General features: G+C 41.2%; 1 protein-coding gene across 1 annotated transcript in view; it reads right to left on the bottom strand.

The window, feature by feature from the left end:
- DOCK8 (dedicator of cytokinesis 8) overlaps positions 1-26,566 on the bottom strand; it is a 132,815-nt gene that overhangs the window by 65,247 nt on the left and 41,002 nt on the right. The window contains exons 5-14 of the mRNA XM_077817612.1: positions 25,890-26,013; positions 23,978-24,190; positions 22,813-22,898; positions 20,874-20,940; positions 20,025-20,174; positions 19,231-19,311; positions 17,188-17,347; positions 16,394-16,533; positions 16,059-16,152; positions 14,316-14,478 (exon numbers count right to left, since the gene is read on the bottom strand). Coding sequence (XP_077673738.1) covers positions 14,316-14,478; positions 16,059-16,152; positions 16,394-16,533; positions 17,188-17,347; positions 19,231-19,311; positions 20,025-20,174; positions 20,874-20,940; positions 22,813-22,898; positions 23,978-24,190; positions 25,890-26,013 — 1,278 coding nt within the window. The remainder of the gene's footprint in view (positions 1-14,315; positions 14,479-16,058; positions 16,153-16,393; positions 16,534-17,187; positions 17,348-19,230; positions 19,312-20,024; positions 20,175-20,873; positions 20,941-22,812; positions 22,899-23,977; positions 24,191-25,889; positions 26,014-26,566) is intronic.

Raw genomic sequence — 26,566 nt, 5'->3', positions numbered from 1 at the left:
TTTATTTTTTGAGTGCTTTTTTTGGGGATTAATTTTCGTAAGGGAAACCTTACCCTATGACCTCTAGGATGGAGCACTTATGCTGGGCAAAACACTCTGGGATTTACTCAGCTGCAGTCACTGATTTTTGTTTCTAGTTGTGGGATGTCATCTTCAAACTGCTGTACTGTAAACTGTCTCTTTACTTAGCCAGCATTATACAAGCATCACCGCAGCTAAAGACTGAGTTAGCTTCGCCACTATAAACATCTCCATTTGGGTTTATTATCTCAGCAACGTCCACTATGTCAGTGTGGGCAGCCACAAACTATGACACACATTGCTGAGGACTGCAAAATGACTCAGCTTCCTGGAAGTCTTCGTGCCTTGAACACGGTTGATAAGAACGCTGTGGCTTGGCTGATTGCATACACCAATTAATAACAATCTCAGCATTTCAAAATCATGCTGGGGTGAACTTTAGCATAAATGATGTCAGCCCAACTGCAAACTTTCTTCCCAGAATTTTTTTTGAAAGGTAAAACTGTTTTTTTGAACACAGACCAACATAATTTGAAGATGACTTGCATCAGATTTCAAACATCAAACTTGAGGTACAATGTAGTTTAACTAAAAACAACCACCTGCCACTCCAGATTTCACCAGTATAGGCCTATTTGATGTTCTTTAAAAATCCTTTATGGGTACTCTCAAGTATTTTTCAATTATGCTAGTTTCACATATAAATAAATGGGGTATAGCATGATGCAATTACTGTTCTCAAGATAGTGTTAAATGAACACCAGCATCTGGAGATCTAAAACTTTTTTTAAAGATGTAAGTAGTTTCAGGTACTACTTCTGCTCCTAAGTCTCTCTGCCAGGTTTTCTTACTTTCAACTGCATTTTTCTGTTTTTGTAAATGCTTTTCTCTCCTCCGTTGCTCCATCAAAAACCTCAACACACACAAAAAACAAAAACAAAAGCCTGGGAAAATCAACTGACTATCCAGGGGAAACATGAAGCCTGACTATGAAAAAGGTAAACATACTGTTAAAACAGAAGAACATATGTTTTTCTAATGTCTTTCAGTTTTAGTAATTTTAGTTGTGATTTGTAACTATAGCAGGTACAACATTTTCAGATAGAAGTCTGATTTTTAAGTTGAGTTCCTTTAGTGCTAGTGTTTGGACACCATGTTACAAGGTCACAAATTATGGTAGAAAAATTTTTGTGCAAGTCAGTGTCAAAGCAATATAAATGCTCAACTGTGGAGAAGATGTTTTGATGTCAAATGAAGACAAAACATTGGCCAAGATAATAACAAAACAATGTTAATGCAAGTCCACAAGACAATAATTAATAAAATAAAGATGACAACATAAAATTAATGCAAATCTAATTTAATTAGAGTCTCTCAGTAAAATCACCAATTCACAGAAACAATCCTTACCGTGCACATAACACTGACTTGGGTTGGAGAACCCTCTGAAGAGAGATCAACTGTGCTGCTCTGTCTAAACACAATGGGGTCAAACCCTGCCCTGACTTGCACACTGTACAACTCCACTGTGGTCTGAACTCGCTGTCCTGTCCTACATCTTCATGAAATTTGACTGCACTGACTTGACCCTGGCCAAGTTCATGGTCAGGGCACAGCAGATCTATCCTCCACCGAAATAAAATATACACAGAGGCTTTAAGACTTTGACCCTCTTGTGCTTAAATGACATTACTCATAATTATTGGTTGTGTTGGTTGGTAGTTCTTCATACTAAGTTACACAACTACTTGTGAGTTACATCCCAGTGTGACTGGGTTTCAAATTTTAATCAACAATAGATATGTCTGTGGATGACTAGGACACGAATACCACACATAATAAAATTCAATATACCTCTAGGTAGACACTATTAATACAGAACACGGACTGATATGCAGATGTACTGTGATCACTAAATTAACCTTGTCACTTGCTGCTGATGGTAATAAATACAAATAATGCAGTTATTTAGTATATGTCAACATAGTCTCTATTGGTTCTATTGTTTTCACTCATTATTACGTCTTCAGAAAAATGGCTGTAAACTTTATCCCAAATTGCAGTTATTTTACTGACTATATAAGCTCATTTTCAATAACTTAGAAAACACAGAAGAAATGGTGCATCTGCAGAATTTTAATATGCTACATTATTTTAAAAGGAAGTACATGCATAAATTCTCAAGACGGCCATAGTTCTTTAGGTTTTTAAAATATGATTTCACTTTTAATATGGATAATAGCCTGGATAATATTTTCTTATACTTAAAATTAGAGATCAGTTCCGGAGTAAGTGTTCAGATCCAGATTAGGTTTACGCTGGGGCTTGGGTATAACTCTGTGAGGTCCATCTCATGGAGTTTCCAAGTAATCATCCACTCAAGTGGGTGTTTTGTGGGATGCACAAGAGGCAATTGGTGTGACCTCCCAGCCCCCATGAATCCTGGAGATCCAGAAGGAAGGCTCATTCACACTTGTGCAAGGGACCCAATGGGAGATGCTAATGTTTCAAGTACCATTAAAACCTGATATCCACAGGATAAGCCAGGAGTAAGGCCTGCTCTCTAACTCGACCCCAAAGTACATTGACCCAAGGGCCTTCTGTGAGTATTAGAAAAAAAGGGAACGGGGAATTTCATGGACTTGTACAGGGACAATGTTTGTGGAACCACAACTTTCCTGTTCATTACGTGATCCTAGGATCTAGGTTCTCTCCAACTGCACTAGCAGAAGGGTTGATCTACTTCCAAATCTAATCGTATTAAATCTTTATTAATGAACTAAAGGGTTAAATTTCTGATGATCATTAACTCTAGGCTTTAACATACAGCAGACAATATGCTTGAAAGATAACAAAAGAAGTTTCTTGAAAATGTTCCTTAAATAGCCCTCATTTCTGATACTGTTGATAATTATGAGGAGATTATTTTGGCCTCGTAAATTTAATAAATAGCACTATCCTTGTAGGTACATGACATTTAATGTAATCTAGTACTTCCCAAAATACTGATAACATGTTCCTGTGTAGTCATATGTATTACGTGATATGATACATCATCTCACGTGCTTCAATATCTTCTTTTTCCCAGGATGTTTTTGATTGATATAATTTCAATGCAAAATATTTTGGAATTTAAAGCATAGACTCATCACTAAACCTCCAGCTCCCAGTATTTAAACAGCTGCACTTCTACTGCAATAGGAAGTTAGGGGTTAACCTGTGGAATTTGAAAATACTTTGCTCTAATTGTTGATCGCATTCACATTTTCTCCCACTGTGCTGGGACCTTCAAAGTGGTCCATTTGGAAACTTTTCTTAGACCAGGCTGGCAGATCTGTAGGAGGCTAAAAATCTTTACAAATTGCAATGCACAAAATATCTGTTTTGGTCCTCCTGAGTATTGCACATTCTCTAAACACTGTAACCAAAGGCAACTATGCATCAAGCAAGAAAGAAATGCAAGGTGCCCACTTTCATTATTCCAGCGAGGAAATCCATGTGCTCTCTCAAGGTGTCCTGAAGCTTGGAGCTGGGTTAAAGGAGCAGGTTGACCATACTAAAGAGAAAATTACCTACATCTTTCAACAGCTCAACATTTTTAACAACTCCTTGATAGAATTACTAGAGCAGGTCAGCCTAAATAAGAGGCTGAGAAATGGTCTTATGGAGAAAACTCAGCAACTTGAAACTAGGAACCAAGTTCTGGGCAGGCTCTCTGCAGAGCTCCAGAACCAACTTGCTGAAGTGATGCATTACAGAATGACTTTCAACACCAGGCTGGAATTTTTAGAGGAGAAGATAGAGAATGCCCTAAATTACAAGACTAACACCAGTACTTCAGTGAGTATGACTGACATTATGGTAAGTACCGGAGTTTTTAACACCTGATCTTCTTAATCTATCTTTTAGCATGATTATTTATTCACTTATAGTGATTCTCAGTAAAAGTGGACACTAGACATAGGACTTTTTTTAAATCCATAAATCTATTACCATATGAGCTGAAAACAGGCTTGTCTGTTTTGCTCTGCATTTTTTTCTTTATTTAAGATTTATGTGGTTACATGTAAGCTCTTCCGGGTCTGAGCTGTCTTTATTTTTGTTCACTGTATAGCTTGATAATTACTAATTATTATTCAAAAACTGTAGTGGTGAATTCATTTACCACATACAATTAAAAGTGGGACAAAACCTGCAGTCCTTATTCAGGCAAAACTCTTATTGGTTTAATTGAGAATTTTACCTGCATGGGGACTACAAGATTTGCCTCTAAAAATAATGTTCTACTCTAGTTCTGATCATTCCTCCAGCTAAAAAAAAGATGCCCCAGTATTTTGCAACCAAACCTTGGAACACATTCAAAGATTTTTGCAGCTTCAAAGTCATCTTTTCTTTTCTCCCCTCCTCCCCCTTCTTCCTAGTCTTTTGTGCACACTCAAAGCGTAAGAATTGATGAGTTGCTTACCGAAGTGGAGCTGCAGCAAGACCGAATTAGTGTACAAGATGCACTCATTCAAAAGTTGCTGAAAAAGGTAGGCTTTTCATATCGTTTTTTCCCCATTCGCCTTTTCACTGCGGGCCTGTGTTTTGAGTTTGGAAGACTACAGTGATCCACTGAACTGGTAACATTATTATTATTTATTTGTATTGTGGTAGCACCTAGGAAGCCATCATACTAGGTGCTGTACAAACACTATAAAAAGAGGGTCCCGGCCTCAAGGGCTTTTCCTGTTACAGGGGGAAACAGTGGGGATATGTTTTTTCCTAAGAGGTAGATGAAAGACCAGAGATCCGCCAAAATTCTTGGCACCAGGAGTTGGAAATTCAAACAATGACAGTACTAATACCTGGCACTAATCTTCTAAGTACTGTATAAATATCATCAACCTGTGTCACATTCCTGCATGGCAGGAATTTTACCAATGGGATACAGCCACTCACCCACAGCTATGCAGGGAGTCAGTAGCAAAGCTGGTTTTAGAATTCAAGGGTAAAGGGCTGCAGTCTAATGTCTCAACATTCTGCCTGCCCAAAGAATGGAGATGCGTACTTGTTGATTAATGGAATCATTTGATTCCTATGCATCTCTGGAAGACTGATGCTCACTTTAGTTCCTATAGAAAGAAAAACTTGTGATTTCCCCGTATACTTTATAAATGACTTGCATTAAGTTTCTGTAATTCTCTTTTTCATTTTTAACCACATTGCACTGTTGTTACTTTTTGCTACACAGGTTAGGCCAAAAATTAAACTAGCCAGACAGCCGAAGACCAATGGAATGAGGAAGAAAATAGCAGATTCTTCTGAGAGGCAGAACACAACATTATCAGCACATGAGAGTATATGAAAGACAATCACAGGATTAAAATATTTTACCAGTGATCTATGCAGTGTAAGTGCAGATATGCTACTAGGATTTCTATCTTGATTAGATGGCTAACATGCAAGAAAGCTAGAGGCTGTCTTGGTCAATAGTTTTTATCTTTTAACAAACTGTATGGCCAAGGTGCTGAAAAGTTTTTCAAAAATATTGTTATTGTAGCGTGAATATGACAGCTACCAACTAGCTTGCTCCTAACAGAAATTTTGTAGATCCGTAAACACTAGTTTCCAAAGCAAATATTTTAAGTTATTAAAAAGAATGAGCGAAAACATTTTTAGAGCAGTGCATCTGAGTTTAAAAAAGTGTTTTTAGACATTTCTTAGAACTATACTTTATCATGAAGTTTATGGAAATCCATGTTTTATTCAGTTTCTCAGCTGACTGATTGGACTGCACAGGGATCGTCATGCCATATGGTATATAGTTCACCAGTTGTATATTACATAACTAATGCAATTTGTTCTGGCATGTTGGGTGTAATGCATCAGTTGAAAGCACTGTGATACACAAGCTATATGCAGGCGGCATGCTTGTGCCACTAGATTGCTGATTGCTAGACTTTCATTTTTTCATGGTTTGTGTTATGTTAAGTAACATATAATAGAATTCATTATTTTTTTATTTTAGCACCAAAAAAAAAAAAAAAAAAAAAATGCACAGCAACTTCCGGAAACCTTACAAGCAGGCATGTGTGTGCGCACGCACACATAGTCACACACACACTGAACACAAGTGGGGACTGGCTGGACCTACTCCTGGATAGTAAAAACAAGAAGTGGGATATTGTGTCATATCCCCTCTGCCAATAGCAGTGGCTTAAGCACTGTTCTTTCCTGAGATCTATACAGAAGCAGAGAGGTAGTAAGACAGACAAACATAAATGGGGCCTCTGATGGCAGGATCTCTGAGTGCAATACATCAGCAGGGACCACATTCTTAAACAAAGAGAAATGAAGTTGGGCAATTTAAACCCCTTGGAAAGAAAAACAAACCAATGCAGTGCTAGAATCCACAGAACTGGTGCACAAATAAAGGAACGGGGAGGGGGCAATCTCTACCCCAGAGAGCAACTGTGAAGCTGTTAGCATGGTGAGATGCCCTGCCCCAGGAGTATGACACAAGTAGGGCAGCTGTGCTCATAAGGCCCCCCACCACCCCAAGTATGCTAACACTGCATGTAGTGTCTGAGAGAAATCCCTCTAATACAGGAACTTGGAGTGTGGGCCAGAGCACAGAAAAGTTCACCCAGAGCCAAGTATCAGCAAAAGCGATTGCATCACCAACCTAAAATGTGAGCAAAGCAATGGAAGCTGTGAAGGTACAACACTCCCTGCTCCTCCCCTTAGATCTCAAGTGTAGCATGAGCACAAGGGAGTAGTGAAAAATCTTATCTCTCCACAGTTAAAATAAATAAGTGGTTAGCATGTGAGCAAAACATGAGAGCAATGGGGACCATTATGAATGAATTACCTTTTCTTCCAGACTAGACAGAACCATTACTCCTAAAAGCAGAAGCCAAGCAGAGGCTGGGTCTAGAAACTCTCTCCCAAGCACAGGGGATCACAAAACACCGGAGAACACTAATTAGCAACTTCAATAAAAATACCAAAACCGAGAGTTTCTTTCAAAACCCTTAAAAACAAAAGCCTAACACTTCCTGTATCAAAAGTACAGACTCCCTGTGTCTGTTTTAGCTTAGTGACTGTTGAAGCAAATCACTACGCTCTAGATCCAAAATTTTACCCTGGAAGGGTGCAGGATCACTTTCATTTACATTTCATGGAGTGAAAAATTTATACATTTAAACAACATGATTTAGGCTTTTTTTTTTTTTTTTTTTTTGCTGTTTGGAACAGAAAAAAGTTACTGAAATAAATAAATCTTCAGTTGTTTTGTCATTCAGTGTGAAACTACATTTATTAAGGAAACACAGGTATACAACGAAAGGGAGTGCTCTGTTTCACAGTGCTGTGATCTCACTAGTGTAAACCGGGAATAATAAAGGAATGGCATTCCGCCAGTATAAAAACTAGCATAAGCAAAATCAAAGTCAGGTCCAGAGTCTATAACAAAGATTCTGCCTCTGCTGTTAAACAAGAAAAATCCACTTTTCAGAAAAGCAAGATATTTCTTGTCATCTATGAAAGCTTTTGTGCTGGTAGAAAAGGACCTTCAGCATGTGTGATGGGATTTGGATTTATAGAGCCCACACTAGATGAGGAAGGCACTGGAAGGATCCTGTGTGCAGGGCTAGCCCTGCCCCTCTGGCCTTGTCAATCACCTATGGTAGGGAGGAGGCCTTTAAAAAGGAGGAAACTGCAGTCAGCTGGGGAAAGAGGTCATCTTGAGCAGGAGAATCATAGAATCATAGAATATCAGGGTTGGAAGGGACCTCAGGAAGTCATCTAGTCCAACCCCCTGCTCAAAGCAGGACCAATCCCCAACTAATTCATCCCAGCCAGGCCTTTGTCAAGCCTGACCTTAAAAACCTATAAGGAAGGATATTCCACCACCTCCCTAGGAAACACATTTCAGTGCTTCACCACCCTCCTAGTGAAAAAGTTTTTCCTAATATCCAACCTAAACCTCCCACTGCAACTTGAGACTATTACTCTTTGTACTGTCATCTGCTGCCACTGAGAACAGTCTTGATCCATCCCCTTTGAAACCCCCTTTCAGGTAGTTGAAAGCAGCTATCAAATCCCCCCTCATTCTTCTCTTCTGCAGACTAAACAATCCCAGTTCCCTCAGCCTCTCTTCATAAGTCATGCGTTCCAGTCCCCTAGTCATTTTTGTTGCCCTCCGCTGGACGCTTTCTAGTTTTTCCACATCTTTCTTGTAATGTGGGGCCCAAAACTGGACACAGTACTCCAGATGAGGCCTCACCAGTGTCGAATAGAGGGGAACGATCACGTCCCTTGATCTGCTGGCAATGCCCCTACTTATACAACCCAAAATGCCATTGGCCTTCTTGGCAACAAGGGCACACTGTTGACTCGTATCCAGCTTCTCGTCCACTGTACCCCCTTGGTCCTTTTCTGCAGGACGGCTGCCTAGCCATTCGGTCCCTAGTCTGTAGCAGTGCAGGAGATTCTTCCATCCTAAGTGCAGGACTCTGCACTTGTCCTTGTTGAGCCTCATCAGATTTCTTTTGGCCCAATCCTCTAATTTGTCTAGGTCCCTCTGTATCCTATCCCTACCCTCCAGTGTATCTACCACTCCTCCCAGTTTAGTGTCATCTGCAAACTGGAGACTTCAGGAGCAACTCCTGGAGCCATGGGGGAACTCTCATCAAGGAGGAAATCTCCACCCCGACCCTACGGGAAGTGTGGTGAACTCCCAGGGAAAGCCTGACAGAGTGAGCCTGATTCAGCAGCCCAGCCAGAGGGATTCCTTGAAAACCACTACACAGATGCTGTACTGTTAGCACTAATGTTGGCCCTTTTCCCCTTTGAGGGGCTCTGGGAAGAAGTTATTCTCAGGTGCATGGGGGCATTTAACTTTCCTTTAGATCCCCCATCAGAAGGGCTTTAAGAAGGCCCACAAAGGGCAGGCCCACTTGAGGCCTGTGCAGGAGGCACCTAGTGTCACTGACTGGGCATGGCCAGGCTTCCTCCATTTTGGAGAAAAAGCTACGGGGGACTCTTTTACAAGTATGTCATAAAAATAAACCTAAATTTGGGAATCTACTACTTGACCTAGAACTTTGCAAAAAGTCCATTGACCCATCAGAGACAGGGTATTTCATTGATGGTTCCATCCTGCACACATACAGGCAGACTTCAAATTTACCAGCTTATCACTGTAAAAAACTTCCATTCGCTTGTGTACTTTATCCAAATAAATATTCTCTTTGTATCACTATTTCCACCTCTGTCCAGGGTAACGTGCTAATAAAGGATACAAATAATTATCCCCTAAAATTATGTTCTGTTATAAGTCCATAGCACTAGGGTATAAAGCTGGCATCGTGTTTTTTGGTTGGTTGGTTTTGTTGGCTAGTATCTGTGAGTTTAAAGATTTGATGTTACTCGTGCTAATTTGTATTTGCCCTTCTAATTGTATAACCACTTGAGTTATAGAAATATTTGAATGAAATACTGCAAATTGAAAAAAAGAAATTTATTTCCATCCTCTTTCACTCATGCTTAAGACACTGCAACTTTCCTCATTAAAATGCTTCTGGGTCTACAGTGAAGAAACTGCACCCTCAAGTGGCTGAACAGCACAGATACACAGTAATTATACTGGAATAACGACACTCCTAAAGCATTTTTACTGCTAAAATAGCTCCACCAAAACCACTTACTGAGGGTTAATTTTCCTACTCCCGTGAAATTTTAAATCTTTACAATGAGATCAGTCACACGTCTCTTCATCCTTCAGCATTCCTTACAAATTAAGGGCCAAAATTCTCCTCTCGGTTATACCAGTGCAGCCCCACTGAAGTCCTTGGGGTTGTTCTTGGACCAATGAGAGGAGGCTTTTTCCCCATGTAATTAATCTGCAATCATGCAGCCTGATCCTGGGGAGTGCTGAGTGCCCTCACTTCCCACTGGAGTTGAGAGTACTCAGTACTTGCAGAAGTAACCCTAAGAAATCTATGCCAAGGCCATATAAACTGACATGGGTTTCAAAAAAGGGTCATTTTGTGTGAATGAGTTTCTTACATTGCAGATTTCCACGCTTGAGTTCTCTCTTATTCATCTGTCTTTGAGCACAAGTATGTGTGGAATGGGTCCTCAACAATTTGAGTCAGGGCCCTACCAAATTCACTGCCATGAAACATGCATCACCAACTGTGAAATCTGGTCTCCCCCCATGAAATCTGGTCTTTTGTGCACTTTTACCCTAGCCTATACAGACCAGCATTTCTCAGACAGGGGGTCGTGACCCAAAAGGAAATTGCGGGGGGGTTGCAAGGTTATTGTGTGTTGGGGGGTCATGGTATTGCCACCTTTACTTCTGTGCTGCCTTCAGAGCTGGCCAGCTGGAGAGCAGCGGCTGTTGGCCAGGTGGTCAGCTCTGAAGGCAGCACCCAGCCAACAGCACTGCAGAAGTAAGGGTGGCGATACCATACCATGCCACCCTTACTTCTGCGCTGCTGCCTTCAGAGCCAAGGGCCCAGCTCCGAAGGAAGCAGTGCAGAAGTAAGGCTGGCAATACCTTACCATGCCATCCTCACTTCTGTGCTGCTACTGGTGGCGGTGTTCAGAGCCAGGCTCCCGGCCAGCAGCCGCCGCTCTCCAGCCACCCAGCTCTGAAGGCAGCGCCGCAGCCAGCAAGAGCGACACAGAAGTAAGGGTGGTAATACCGAGACCCCCCTACAATAACCTTGTGACCCACCCCCTCAAAACTCCCTTTTGGGTCAGGCCACCTAAAGTAACAACAGATTGAAATATATGACATCATGACATTTATTATTTTTAAACCCTATGACTATGAAATTGACCAAAACAGACTCTGAATTTGGTAGGGCCCTAATTATAGGGTAACAATAAGAAGGGTAGTCTTCTAGTTAAGACATTGGACTGGATTCATGAGATCTGGCTCAGTTTCTGACTCTGATGGAGACTTCCTGTATGACTCTGGGTAAATCACTTAATCTCCCTGTGATTTATGGCTCATCGACACTGGGAACCTGCACTGGCATAGCTACATTGTTCAGGGGTGTGAAAAATACACAAACCCTGAGTGATTTAGTTAAGCTGACCTAATCCCCAGCAAAGATAGCACTAGGTAGATGGAAGAATTCTTCCGTCAACCTAGCTACCGCCTTTCAGGGAAGTGGATTAACTACCCCGATGGGAGAACCCCTAGTAGTATCACTGCAGCATTGCAAGTGTAGACAAGTCCTCAGTTTTCCATCTATAAAATGATGGAAATCTCTTCTATCCTTTGTCTGTCTTCACTATGTAGATTGCAATGTCTTTGTGGCAGGGATTGTCTCTCACTATGTGTAAGAACAATGCCCAGTACAATGATGCTCACCCCAATCTGAGCGGGGGCCTCTGGGTGCTACTGTAATACAAATAAACAAAACAACAATACTAAATAACAATGAACTATTACTCTTATGTTTTCACCCATCCCCTCTCTCATACGATTCAATTCAGCTAAAGACAAGGATCAGTACAAATGTAGATATTAAATATCAGTTAATTAACTAGGTTACTTAACGTACTTTGGCAAGAGACAAACGCCAATCTCAGACTGTGACCTTGTCTACATAGATTTCTTAGGGTTAAGTTCTACCTGGCCTTTGTTCACCCTCTCCCGCCTTCAGAGAACATGGGCCTCTGCCACTCTCCTTCGAAAAGTTATTAAACTTCCTATTTCTTTATTCAGCTTCTTTTCTCCCTGTGACTCAGGAACCGCTGGTTGCCAACTGGCAGAGGCCAGAGGGGATGCATAGGTCTTTGCAGGGATTCCCTGGGTCAGATATATGCATATTAAGTTCACCAGAGGGTGTCATGTAAGGTCTTTATCAAGAGCCAGTAGCCCACTGGTTGTCATAACCATTCTGAAATGTACATACAAATAGTATTGCAGGAGTTAAGCATCTGTACTGGAAATTATGTTCTCAAAACCCTGGAGTTAAGGTAGTTATCCAGAGGCAACAGGTTCCTTTTGAGCATGAGATAGCAAATGCTTCTCTCCCCATCTGTCTCACAATGGAAGCTTAGTTGCATACAGAACCAGATGCTGATTAAAAGATTGTAAAGTGAACAAGAGAGGGAGGCCTGAGGAGAAAAAAAAAAACCAATCAGCAGAGGGTGTCCTGGTTATAAAAAAGAACAAAGGACTGTCCTGATAGTACCAAGGGTACCAAGAAACACCCTGCATCTTTCACCGAGGAGGCAAGCGGACAGTGGAACTTGCCACATGAAAAGGTGATCACAGCTAAGTCCGGCTGCAAGATGCTGGGAGGACTTTGGGTGAGCATTGCTCTATAAAACAGAGAAATACCTACTTAATTAAGTCTAGGCTCTAGAATGCACGTAAGCTTTTTATTTTACATGTAATCCTTTGTTTTCAGTACTTCTACTTGCTCTTACTCGAATCCCTGTACTTTGTTAAATAAACTGCTATTTGTTTTCACTATACTCTTATTTAAGTTCTGTGTGTTAAGCGGAGCAGTGATCAGAGCTGCAACTGGTAAGCCAGGGTGCATTGGTACTTTGGGAACAGCTCATCTGGGAATATAGAAGAACAGGGGCTGGGCACGCCAAGGAGATGCTGGGGGTTGGAGTGTGCCTATAGCTAACCTGTAGATAGAGTGTGGGGCCTGTGGAAGCTTGGAAGGAAGGGCTTGTGTTGCCTGTGACCAATGGAGTCAGAGAGCTGACCCACAGCAGGCAGAGACAAGGCTTCCTCATGCTAAGGAGAGGTGGTAGTGAGGTGTCTCACAACCCTGGTGTGACAGAGTGCAGGCAATGGAAAGGTGAACCTGCACTCGGATCACTTAGAGGCCAACTAGTTCCCCAGAGACAGCTGACTGAGGTAATTAGAGAAGCAGGCTGGCGGGCTGGGTGAGATACAGAGCCAATTAGCCCATCAGCCCCAGTCTGATAAAGAGGCACAGGAAGGAAATGCAGAGGGGAGTGAGAGTGGGGAACAGGGCTAGCTGAGCCCAGAGACCTCAGGGAAGGGAGACCTCTGTTCCCCTCAGGTCCTGAGGAGAGGGCCAAAAGCGCGAAAGATATTTCAAACAGACTGGTGCACGGGGACTGTACTGGTGGAGAGCACTCAAAAATAAATGATGCTATGACTGCACAATGAGTAGATTCTGGGCACAATCTGTGGGGCAAGAAGGCTGGAGTGAAGATGCACCTTGTGATACCTGGGTACCCCCAGGAAGCATCACACTCCCTGACTCATTTGTGATAGTCACATCTCCCCTGCTAATCAAACTGGCCCTGCTGTCCAAGTCCCAGTCCCGTACAGTATGCTCTGCTGTTGATTTTTTAAAAAAAATCTGCAATACATTCTCTCTTCCTTTCATCAAATTTCAAAAACAAATACAAATATTAGAGCTAAAACTGTACATAATCCCAGAACATTCCTTGAGCCACAAATCTCCAGCCTGTGTATTATTAGCATTACCATATGGTACATCAGTGTGTTGAAGAATATTCCTTTGATATTCATAGCTCATTTGGGATTAATGTGTTGCCAGGCTAGTAAGAAATGATGGAACCTGTTTTGATTTGTACTCTTTAGAAAGTCTACCTTTTTAAATCAGTCAGAAAAGACTAATACATTTTGCGAAGTGATATAAGAAGGGATCTTATTCATGGAGTAGACAGAGCAATAAACTGCATCTTTGGGTAGTTAGATGACACATGGCAACTACAAAAGCTGTTCAGTACAAATATGCTCCAATGCTGTGAATGTTACTCCTATTATATGACAAGATAAAGGATACAATAAAATCACAAATGAAAATATAATTAGTGTTGCACCATGAGTGTTTTAAAATTCTAGGCCTCTGTTCTCCAGGGATGTCTGTGGGATTTTATAGTTAGAAAAAGAGACTGGGAGTCAGAACTCCAAGGCTAAGATTTTTAAATATGGGTGCCTAAAGTTAGGTTCCTAAATTCATATACAAGCAGCTATGTAAAGTTTTCTGAGTACCTACTGAAGTCAATGAGAGCTGCTGGTTCCTCAACCCTTTTGAAACACTTTGCTCAGGACATTTACAATTGGACTGGAGAACATACTGCAGAACATATGGTAGGGATCCGATCTTGTATTGGGTAATGAGATTAAAGAATGGTTGTACCTTTACAGGCTTCGATAACCTAACATGCTTTTCAATTTCTAGTTTCTATGAATCGGAGAAAAATTATACCATAATCATTTTTGGAATATGGGTTTAACAGTTTTCAAGAAAATCCATTTTTCTTACCTATAAACAGTGTGGGGAACATATACTTCTCGAACTGGAAACTCCAAAATCTCTTTCTGAGGACGGCTGCGGTTTTCAGGAAATGGTTTCACTTGTAATAACTCAGGGGTGAGACAGCAACTGAGGACTTCTGAAGCTGGGGAGATCTCCAATTTAAGTAATCCTTAAAAAAATTACATGAAAGCTCAGCCTATCATTAAAAATAATAAGAAGAATAAAACTAAACCAAATATGCATAAGGTCAAAAGAAGTAACTAGGAAATAGGAATTTGGGTTTTTAGTTTGAGGGCTGCAGGAGAAAGAAATTTTGGTTGGAGAAAGTATTTTATCTGGATACACAGGGAAGTAACCCACATAGATCCCTACACATCAAGATAAAATCTCTCTTCAGGTTTCATCAGCATCATCACAGTAAATCCAAAAGGGACATGGCCTCTTTGCAGGTTGAGCACTTCCCAGATTGATCTCTGGGCAGGTCCTAAAGGTGATCTCACTGGATATTCAATTTATGACCACCACTGGCGATCTTATCATGCCATTGAAGCTTTTGGCACCCACATTATCCCCATCCACGTAGTGGTATTCCTTGGCACACACACTTTGGAATTTGTTGGTCTTCCAGTCTAATAATATGTCCTTATCAAGAAAGCCACCAAAACTGAACAAGTTCTGATGGAGGTGGTTTCTGGATTCAGCTTCAATTATCCTCATTTCTGATCTTGTCCTGACACTTAATATATGGAGCAGCTGATAAAGACAACAAGACTCTTTGCACATTCACATGTAGACAGGAAGGAAGGGATACCATACGCTGAGTTGACTTTCTAGTCTCACCCATGCAAAAAGGATAACATTTGTTAAGGATTTAAATTGGAAATAAAGTAGTGATGCTCTCTAGTTTTGTGCGCAAAGCAAGCACTGCCTTATTTAAGATAGTAAAATGAGGTGTAGATCTTCAGAATATGATTTTCCATATTTTTTCTTGCTTGCTGTGACCATCAGTGAAATTGTTAATCATGGTAACATTTAAATTGTCATAATTAAACTTAATATTTAATACTCTATTGAGGTGAATGGGGGCAGTTCACACCTCCCAGAGCTGCTCTTTCAGGCTGTATACAGACCCAGGCAGTCATTCCTGCACTGGTTACATTCTGTTCACTTTTTAGAGGTTTTCTTAGCAACCACAAGGGCTAGAGACATAATGTATTGTAAATGAAAGCTTAGAATCTGGAGCTCAAGGAAGCCATCACAAAAAAGCACCAGCTAGTCAAGCTTTTGTGAGAAGCCAAATTCAGTCTCTCCCTCTGCTTAATTAACACTGAGTCAATTAAAAGGAAAAGAGAGTAAACATTTTAATCACCCAACCCAATCTCTGATCCCCATTCTAACAAGGTATTAGGGAATCAGTAAGGATCTTGAGATTCTGCTTTAATCCCATTCTCCTCAAAAACTTCAGGTAAAACCAAAAAACGGAATGAACGCTTTGTAAATTATTGATGAAAACAAACTAATTTAGAATATAAAATTAACTATAAATCTCTGTTTGCCAGGGATGAACAAATTAGCAGGTCAAAAATGGCTGGCTTGATGAAGTCATTAATAAAATAAAGACGTTCCCTCATAACACAATTTATAGCCCTAAAAACCACAGGGATAATTACAGAGGAGGGCTGAGATTTTCATTGGCATTTACTGGAATTAAGTGCCTATTTCGCATCCCATCCTAAACACATTCCATACCTGGGATGGACTTCACTCTTCTCTGCAAGGAAGAAGATCTCTTGTAGTCAGTTAAAAATTTGAATAGGTCTTCGTCACTAAGTCGGTCTCCTTCCTGTCAGCAGAAAGACAAATTAATTCTGCTATAAGGGTGCATAGTATTGTTACCTACTTTCATGAATTAGATATGTCTGCAAGACAAAGAGTGAGTAGGTAACTCTATGTTTTGTATGAATTAACCTTTTGTTCCCCAGTTACAACACTGAGCAGCATTTTTTCAATTCAGTTTACTTTACTTCATGTTTACCAGCACAATATAAAACTCCACACACTCTAAAATAAAGAGCATACTGTACCTGTTTTATAAAGGTGTTGACAGTCAGAGTGGTCGCTTTGAAGTTTGACACAGCATAACTGTCCTCTGAATTGAGGCTCCTCTCAGAAAGTCTTCTACCTTGGAGCATCATCGTTCTTCTGTCACCAGTAGTTCCTTTCCCTTCAAGCGTAAATTACATTTAAAAAAATTCATCTTCTTTTGTGTCAGTATAAAGTCTACCATAAAGCATGACAAATATACCTGAATTTAGTCCTAAAATGCCACAAGCACCGTGTGATCTCAGGGGAACAACAAAAGACCTTAACTTTGCATTTTCCATCAACTCAGTGTAAAGCTATGTAAAAAAATGTAGTAAGTGCAGTATTTATTCTGTTGAGCGAATATCATTGCTGCTGCTGCACGATGCTATTGGTTTCTTTAGCCCATAGCATGACAGGAAGTGGGGCAATCTGGTGTGTGCTGTTGTTGGATTGGGCCTTCTATTCACTGTGGAAGACTTAAAAAGATTGATCTTCCAGCAACGTAAATCAAGAGTAACGCCACTAAAGTCAATGGGATTCCACTGCCATAAAACTGGTGTAGAATCAAAGTCAGGGCTAGAATGCGTGCAGTGGGAATATGTAGATCATGCATTTAGGGGGCTCCAGCTGACGAGCATGGCAACTTGTGAGTATTATGGGGGAAAGGAAGGGAAAGCTGAGCAGTTCTTAACTACAAAACTGTTGTCAAGAGAATGCTCTTGACACATTGGTACCCTATTAACATTGCTACTAAAGCTTCACATTGCATTGATTAGAATATTAAAACTATTACCATTTAAACTTTCTGCTTCAGACATTTCTCTTTCAAGCGTTGAAAAGTTAAAGAAATTGGTTAAGCTTATGGGAGCCCAGGCGAAAGGCATCCGGTATTTCCCCAAACGCTGACAGAAGGACTCAGCTTGGGCTTTCAGTTTCTCAACCTTTTCTTTGCTCTAAAATAAAGAAAGGAAAATACAACATATTAAAAGGCCTAAATTTGACTATGACTATGTGAAGGCAATTTTCACTGTGTATGCTCAGCCTCCTTCAATTCTGCTTATACAGGACCCAATGCAATGACTACTGAAGTCAAGGGGAGTCCCTATCATTGTACAAGGCACATATTATACAAGGTCAGCTCGAGTACATGCAACTGCAAAGACGGTTTCTCTCTTTCTGGATGAAATTCATCTTTGTGAAGAGAGCCACCTAAAGGCTTAGACATCACTTAAGTCAACTTACATCCTCAAAAATGGGACTTACGTGTTGCATAGGCCTTTTACTGACCCTCTGCACAGGGGTGAGCTTCCTCCTCTGTCTCTGAAGAGCTCACTACCATGGTATCTGGGAGGTAGTGTGGTGCAGGCAACTCACATCACATACAGTAGGTTACTGGACTGTAGTCAGATTACAACTGCTTTCATGTGGCCACTGACCAGGTCCAAATTTGAACTAGTGACCAGAAGTACAAGATAAAGTCCCCCCATAAAGCTGAGTAAATAGTACCCATTATATAAAGAGTCAGTAATTATATATTTACAGTTGAGTGTATAATATGCATTCTTGATATTCACCATAACAAGTCAATAGATGTCATTGTTATATATATTCTGAACAGTTTCATCATAATTATAACTGCTCTTTGTCTCAGAGTAACAGCCGTGTTAGTCTGTATTCGCAAAAAGAAAAGGAGTCCTTGTGGCACACAAGGACTCCTTTTCTTTTTGCTCTTTGTCTGAAATTGACGTTCGAAGGCTACGCCAGCTAGGGGCGTGATCCCCTGCTCATGTACACCTACTCATGCTCGCTTTCATTGAGCTAGTGTGAGTATACCTAGCAGCGTAGCTGCAGGAGAACGGGTCGTGGCAGGGGGGCACAGCTTGGCTATGCTGGGTACATATCCACCAATTTCAGGCCGTGTCTCTGCTGTCCCTACCCCGGCTACTGCAGCTATGCTCTGACAGCAGAACCTCAGTGCTACAAACACCTCAGGAATGGAGGTTGTTGGTAACTCTGAACAAAACGTTATGGTTGCTCTTTCAAAAGTTTACAACTGAACATTGACTTAATACAGCTTTGAAACTGTACTATGCAGAAGAAAAATGCTGCTTTGAACCATCTTAATTTAAATGAAACAAGCACAGAAACAGTTCCCTTGCCTTGCCAATTTTTTTTTAAACTTTCCCTTTATTTTTTTAGTAGTTTACATTTAACACATTACTGTACTGTATGTACTTCTTTTTTTGGTCTTGGCTGACGACTGATTACTTACTTCTGGTTCCAAATGAGGTGTGTGGCTGACTGGTCTGTTTGTAACTCTGAAGTTCTACTATATTTCTATTCATGCTAACTCAGTGAGAGCTAGCACAAATATTTGCACCCCTACTCACAGAGCAGACATAACCTAATGGTGAGATACCTTTAGAAATCCAGGAAACATAATCATTCCCCTTCTGAGAGGTAAATAATGATTAACTGAACCAGTAAAGAGACATCTGATGAGATGGTGCCTAACTGCCCACATATACAAATGGATGATTTACACACACAAATCAGTGGTTTGTGTCCACACATGGTGCAAATATTTGTGCCCGCCAAACTTTGAAAATTCAGCCCCTGGTTGTTTAACATTGCTCAAAAAACTTTCCAGTTATAGATTTCAGAAGAAGCAAACAATAAAAACATACATCATCTTCTTACGATTTTTTTAGCCATTCACATGAACCAGGATTCCATTAATTGTTTTGCAGATTCTAATTGCAATATCAATTCTCCTTATGTCACCCCCGCCCCCCACTTTGTTAGAATTTAACAGTCTTGACAGTATCATACTTACCTTTCCACCCTCACTTTCTTTTAGAACCATGTAGGGTTCGGCACAGTCTCCAATTTCTCCTTGCTGGAGGACTTTTTCAATCTATCACAAAATAGTAAAAGCATGAAAGCCATAAAAGGAAAACATATATGAAGAAAAATACAGTCTTTTGCTTTTGCTTCTCTGTAAGTATGAAAGAGCTGGGCTATTTCACAAGGTTAGCCCAGTACTAATACTATTAATAAATTAAACAAATACATAATATAAAATGCCTGTGATTTTCTCTGTGGAATAATCCATCATAGTAATTCTCCCAGCTCCAAATCAGTGCTTAATAAGGAAGCAAAAAGAGTGTCACTGCATGTCTACTGAACCAGGGAAAAGCTAGTGTATCCTAAATGAAAAAAAACAGCTCATACCAACCTCATCTGAGAGTTGAAAAAACACATAAACACACCGAATCAACACTAACTGGTAATTCACTGAAAGCACTAACTGTAATTCAAAATCAAATGGCTTATTTCGTTTTGTTCTTAAATTTCTCTTGGACAGTGGCACAGAAAGCTATTAACATTTATAGGAGCAGTACACTGAGCAGCAATATAGCTGTCAGTTGGTGTGACAGAGATGTCAATAGATTCCTACTCCTGTGATATCAGTGTTATCAGAAGATCTCTAAACAACTAAGCAACAAGAAAGTCTTGTTGGTTATTACTACCCTCTCTGAAAACTTCATCTTCACGAACCCAAACCATAGCTATAGTCAGAAAACATGAATTAGAAACCAACAGAATGATACAGCCATTGCTACATACCTTTACTACTAGGTAGATATCAGAAGACGGGTAAGTGATAGAAAATACTGCAGATCTTGCCTGACTAGATGAGTCAATGCAGAGGGTGTGAGATCGTAAGAATCCTTTGAACTGTTCTGAATTCAGGTCACAATGAAAATTTTCAGAGATCTTTAAAACCACAAAAACCAAAATTCCCATATAGTTATTTGTTATAATCCATTGCAAAGCAAAAGTGTATCAAAGGATAAAACATGAGAACATAAGAAGATAAGATACAAAAAGAGTTAAAAAAGCAGTAGCCAGAACTGCAAAATCAATATGGAAACGCAAGTTTGCATGCATGTAAAATTCCTGTTGATTTAAATGGATACAGGATTAGACCATTATTCCACAAAGTGCTGAGCACCCCTAAGCTTAATGAGCCCAGTGAAGTTGAGACCTCACAGCGGACTCAATATATTTCAGGACTAGGTCCTTAATTTTTCACAGTGAAACCAGTTTTGCGAATAGGGGTTCTGTAAAGAGGAGATCATAAATAGCCACAGAACACATTTTTGTGCAACGTGCTCCATGTAAATTGAAGATCATCTGCTGCAAGCATTTCATACACGTGAATTCCAGCTGAACAAACACGACAGCAGATTTTTACCATACTTCCAATAAACCAGGGTAAATTGCCCAGTTTTGGCAACATACCATAAATTGTAACTTCAAAAGACAAGTCACAAAAGAATAATATGAAGTACAGAGCCAAATGTCCCAGCATTTTCAAATTTCAATGAAATTCAGCTGAAAAAAGAACAGACTGTTATTAGCCAGTACATTATTAATGTTTTGTTATTGTCCTTCGCTCTGCTTTGCCCTTACCTTTTTCCTTTCTTTTACATCATAGAGGGCTATGCATGCAAACAATGGTTCTATTTCTATATCAAATCTGTTGAGGAGAGAGACACAGAACATTAATACTTCATTCTTGTGACTGTGCTTATTCAAAAGTAAAGGCTCTATTTTAGCTGTTGGTTCCTTTATGAGGAAAGGAGAGACGGGCATGAGACACAAAGTTTAGATCCAGATCCCAGCTCTCCCAAACTTTGGGAGATCTATGGGTCTGGGATTTTTTTAACCTTTAGAAAGACAAGGTACCTGGTTCTCTTGTCTGTTAAATCTGCTTTGCACTCAGATGGCATTTTCTGCCTGGTGAAGGATTCCTCCACTGTGGGAGACTCCTCCTTCAGTGGCACATTGATTCCTAACCCACCCCAACTCCCAGCCTCTGGTGTAAGAGATGTGCCTGGAAGAAAGGGGGCATGGGCAGAGCATTCCTACACCCTGATGATCCCTGACTGCCACAACAGCTTTGGGGGCTGTTGGCAGCTGGACAGTTTACAGTGGCTTTGAGGTTGCTGTCAACTAAGCATGCAGGACCGATTCTTGTTGGTCTGATGTTGTGGGAAGATGTGATTAAGTTGCATTTTCACTTAAGCTAATGTCATTAATTTAACTCAGTGTTACTCCCTATGGATATTAGTCACATCTCTGAAGATCTGGTTCACCTTCAAATAAGAGGGTCTGGGATGACACAATCATGACTCTTGCCATGCTGAAATGGCATTTGGCAGGACTTTCACATTCACTATTTCTTGAAATTAACGATCATTTCTGAAGTAATGTCCTCTAGTAATATGTAGGTGCACACACAGATGACTTGCAGAGGAGCAGGAGAGAAATTGGCTATCTGTTTGTACTTTCTCATGTTTTCAGAAAAACAATCATAGCCATGAATAACAAAAATTAGCACATTCCTGGCACAGATTGCTTCCCTATTTAAAAAAATCCAATAACACACACACACAAAGACCAAATGAGTTTGCTCTTATTACATAGTTTGGGTGGTTTTTCCCTGCATTGTCTCCTTGACAGTCTGAACATTTCTTTAGCCACAGATGGACAATTTTTTTACAAGTATCAGCCTAAGAAAGAACAAGGAATCCAAATGGACCTTTGACATTAAAGATGTCTTATAATGGGTGCTGGTGAAATATATTCCAACTGATATACAATGTGACAGGGCCGGGCCAGATGGCTATAGGAGAGTAATAGAAGGCAGATATATTAGCCCCAGGCTAAGTAGATCCCTTTTCCCTGGGTATGGTAACAGGGAAGGTTCCAGAACAATCAGGAACCTTCTGGAGACAATTAAGACAGGCTGATTAGAACACCTGCAGCCAATCAAGAACCTGCTAGAATCAATTAAGGCAGGCTAATCAGGGCACCTGGGTTTTTAAAAAAGGAGCTCACTTCAGTTTGTGGTGTGCGTGTGAGGAGCTGGGAGCAAGAGGCACTAGGAGTTGAGAGGGAGAACGCGGACTGTTGGAGGACTGAGGTGTACAAGCATTATCAGACACCAGGAGGAAGGTCCTATGGTGAGAATAAAGAAGGTGTTGGGAGGAGGCCATGGGGAAGTAGCCCAGGGAGTTGTAGCTGTCGCACAGCTGTTCCAGGAGGCACTCTAGACAGCTGCATTCCACAGGGCCCCGGGCTGGAACCCGGAGTAGAGGGCGGGCCTGGGTTCCCCCCAAATCCTCCCAACTCCTGGTCAGACACAGGAGTCGTCGACCTGGACTGTGGGTTCAGAAAAACGGCCAAGCTGAGGGCTGCTGTGAAGCTCCAAGGCGAGCAAATCCACCAATAAGCGCAAGACCCACCAAGGTAGAGCAGGAACTTTGTCACCACAAGTTTTCTACACCACAAAAGAATAAGCATGTGATGGTCACATGAATCCTGAGAGAAACAGAAAGACACTTACTTCAGTGTCTGCAGCTTCACCAAAATCCTGTTGCCCAGATGTTCCTTTGGGCAGTCTGGAACTGGTCGTATCTCCACTGCATCCTCCTATTATTAACCACATTATTAGGCACTTATTAATTACATATGGAACCCTTACTCAGTGTAGCCAGACAATTACTATAAACAAACTGATTGCAATGTATTGCCTTAATTGAAGAGTGCTCCCCCTCACAAGGAGAAAAGTAAAAGCTGACATTTAATTTGGGGCTGGAACCCACTTCTATTCTGTGTTTGTACAGTGTATAGTAAAATGGGGTCAAAAATAATAAATTTAAACAGATTTGGACTTTTGACCACAATGCCTGTATTTTCCACACAAACTATTTAAAATAAACGGGGCCACATGGTAGCATTCCCACCCTGATCCTAGCACAAAACACATCCAAACATCCTCTTCCATGGGTGTAAGAGAGTTGAAGACATTATCGTCACTGCAAAATAAGATGTTATTTTCAAATCAGGAGAGCTATCTCGATGCAAAATCCTAATGGAGACAAGGCACAAGTAGTTTTTAACCTAGATGAAGCTAATCAAGGTTGACACCTTTTTGCTCTGAAGACACAACCTAATCTTCAGTGGACTTTATTTTAAACCTCCTGTTAACTGTTCACCTATTAATGGGAGGTACCTAACACATCTGTAAAGGGCTAGAGTGGACGCTCCGCACACATTTGTTCCCCTAGAGTAAAGAATGTTTGTAGCCTTCTATACTGGGGTGAATTTCACTGGTCCTTAATGCTTCAGCTGGTATCACACATACCCATCCCATGTGGAAGTTAAGGGATAGGTGAATCAAATTTCGATTTAATTAATATGCTAAATACAGCCAAATATTTACTTACAGTCAGACCCCAACAGCCGTATACAAAATGTCATCTGAATATCAGTCCATAGCTCATCCCTAGGGAAAGTGCCCCCTCTGAATAAGGAGCAGACACTGTAACTGTGTAGCCAGAGAGGCCTGTGGAGCTTCCTTGGATCAGCAGACTGAGAGGCCATTACCTTCTGCAGGGGGCTCTAATTCCCATATTTATTAGTGTCAGAAGAAACTAATACACTTTTTAAGATTTTCTATCTAAAAATGTGAGACTAAAACGCACATGTTGAAAGTTCTCAGAGCTCACCTCGTCCGTGGCTGGGTAGAGGGCAAAGAGCTCGGCATGCCTATTGGCTCGCCGTGCTTCTTCGTTCTGCCTTTCAAAGTCCTCCACACTAACATGCTGCAGCAGATTTTCCAGCCGTGGATCGGGCTGCAGGGTGCGAGGATTAAAGTCACACGATGTCAGGGTGGTTCGTCCGGTCTCATCACAGAGTACATTTAAGGGCCTGGGATCTGCCTGTTGGAGAGAGACACAAGACTGAAATCTCTAACAAAAAAGGATAACTTGGACACTGGAGCAACTCAGAGCTTGTTTTCACTTGGGGTTATCCTCTTTCAAATATTTCCTCAAACTCACCCATGCTGCTAGGCCTATATCACATTTGGTGATAGGTAGGCAGACAGCGTGCTATCCATGGCTGATGACATGACTTGGTCCTCTCTGTTTCCTTGTACTCTGCACTTGCTGTCTCTCATAATAGGCTTAGATTATAAACTCTTTGGGGAAGGGGCAGTGATTTTGTTATGTGTTTGTACAGTGCAGAACACAACAGGGCCTCAATTCTTGACGGGGACCTCTAGGTGCTACCACAAATAATAGATAATAATACATTAAAGTTACTTTGTAAAATTGATCTATTATGCATTACTGAAGACTTTTAGACCACTTTGTATCATTTAGATTTCTTTGCACTGTGGCTGGGAGTTACAGTGTGAGATTGGAGCTGTACCGGGTATGGTGACACTAGTACTCATGAGCTGGCACCACTGTTTAAAGGACCCCAAGTAAAAACTCCTGTTGTGTAGTTGGGTTTGCCGTTAGAGTTGGGATAGTGGTGAAGAAGCCAGGCTGCATGCCTCTTCTTCTCCAGTCCTGCTTCTGGAGGGGAGTTGGGAGGATTGGGCCATGAGTTACCTTCCTCATTGGTCCCAAAGTTCAAGAGAGGGGGTAATGGGATAGGAGTTGCCTCAGTCCTCAGTCCCACTGCTAGGAATGGAGGGGAAGATCCAGCTGCAGTTTACCTCTCCCTCCAATCCCACTCAAAAGTTTGGAAGTGTGAGGGAAGTCAGCTCATGAGTTGCTGAGACTATATTGGACCCAAAAGACTAGTGATCTAGGCAGTTCCTTGTTTAACTTGACTCTGTGCTCAAGAAGGATGACAGGATGGTAAAAAATGGTGGAAGAGAGTTCTCTGTGCTCACTTTTGAAAACAGAAAGGAATCAGGTAATTGCACAGGTGAGAACAACAACAGTAATATGGTTTGTATTCCATAACTTCAACTACACCGGTCCAGATTTATCCCAGGTCAATGTCAGCGGCTGCTCAGGACCTTGGCGGAAGCCACCTCTGCAACATAATGTCTCCAAGGAGGGGGGCAACTAAAGAACTAAATCCTTCCCTTCTCCATCACCCTAGCTGGAGGCCAGCCCAGTCCAAAATGTGACAGTGTTGGCTGTGCATTGAGTACCGTAAAGGGAAACAGGGAAGCAGTACATGTCATCCTCCTCCACCCGCGGGGCCTGCTTGTATTGAAGACAGTGGCAAAACTTCTACTGTTTTCAGTGGTGCAAGATCAAGCTCCAAAGCTGCATGTGTATGCATACACTGGGGCTGAAAACTCGAGGGGACACTGGCAGATGCAACACTGCCTGCCCTCTATTGAGGTCAACACCCCTGGAGGTGCAGTGGGCCAGGCTGGTGCCCAGAAGGGTCTTTGCTCATCAATGCTATGAGCCTGCCTTAACATACTTGCACTCTAGCAGTGGTTACAGAACTTCGCCTTGAAGGCACACATGCATAAATAATGTGCACGTCAGCATTATACTGCAAAACATAATCAAAGCATAACATAAAAATAACTGTATGATTAGGGAGCCTCCTTTAAAGGAAGGCAGGATATTTGAGAATCTAATTTAAACAGACGAAGCACAATACCTGATAGCTGGCATCATTGCAATCCAATGTTTCCGATTCGAACGTTTGTTTTTGAAGGGTCTTATGAAAATCCTTTCGAGATCCCTTTTTTTTAAAGGTGCAAGTTTCTGAATTTCCTTGGTTTCTTTAAATAACACAAGCCGGCCAGTCAGGATGGCGGGAGAGTTAATGAAAATAAAATAAACAAAGTAAGCAAATAAAAAAGGTTCCATGTGAAGTATTATTGCACAAGGAGGGCAGTGTGGCACTGTTTTAATGGGCTAAAGAATGCAATGTTTATTTGGGGTACCACTCTGTTTGCAGGCTCTTTTCATAATACAGTATTTTTTAAAAGGATCATTCGTTTATATCACAATTTGCAGAGAAAGGAGCGCCGCAACTCAACTCTTACACAGTGCAGTTAACAGAAGAGCTTGATGTGGACACAGTTCCTATGACTGGCTCCTCAAAGGCTCCAGCTCCTACATGGATTGATTTGTCCAGAGTCCTGATTAGGAACATTTGCATTCTAGCTGGTACCCTGCTGGTGCAGTTACATTACAGGGAACACACTAGAAACTGGTCTCTTCTGAACTGCTGTTATGGTACCTCAGCTTCAATTTGCCGCGCCAGAAGACACATCTAAGGCTAACCAGCACAAGTAGCCAGCACTCCTTAGCCTCTTCAAACTGTGCACT

Source organism: Eretmochelys imbricata, chromosome 5, assembly GCF_965152235.1.
Source record: "Eretmochelys imbricata isolate rEreImb1 chromosome 5, rEreImb1.hap1, whole genome shotgun sequence".
NCBI classification, from domain to species: Eukaryota; Metazoa; Chordata; order Testudines; family Cheloniidae; genus Eretmochelys; species Eretmochelys imbricata.
The sequence above is the reverse complement of the archived record's forward strand: the minus strand, read 5'-3'. Positions and strand labels throughout refer to the sequence as shown.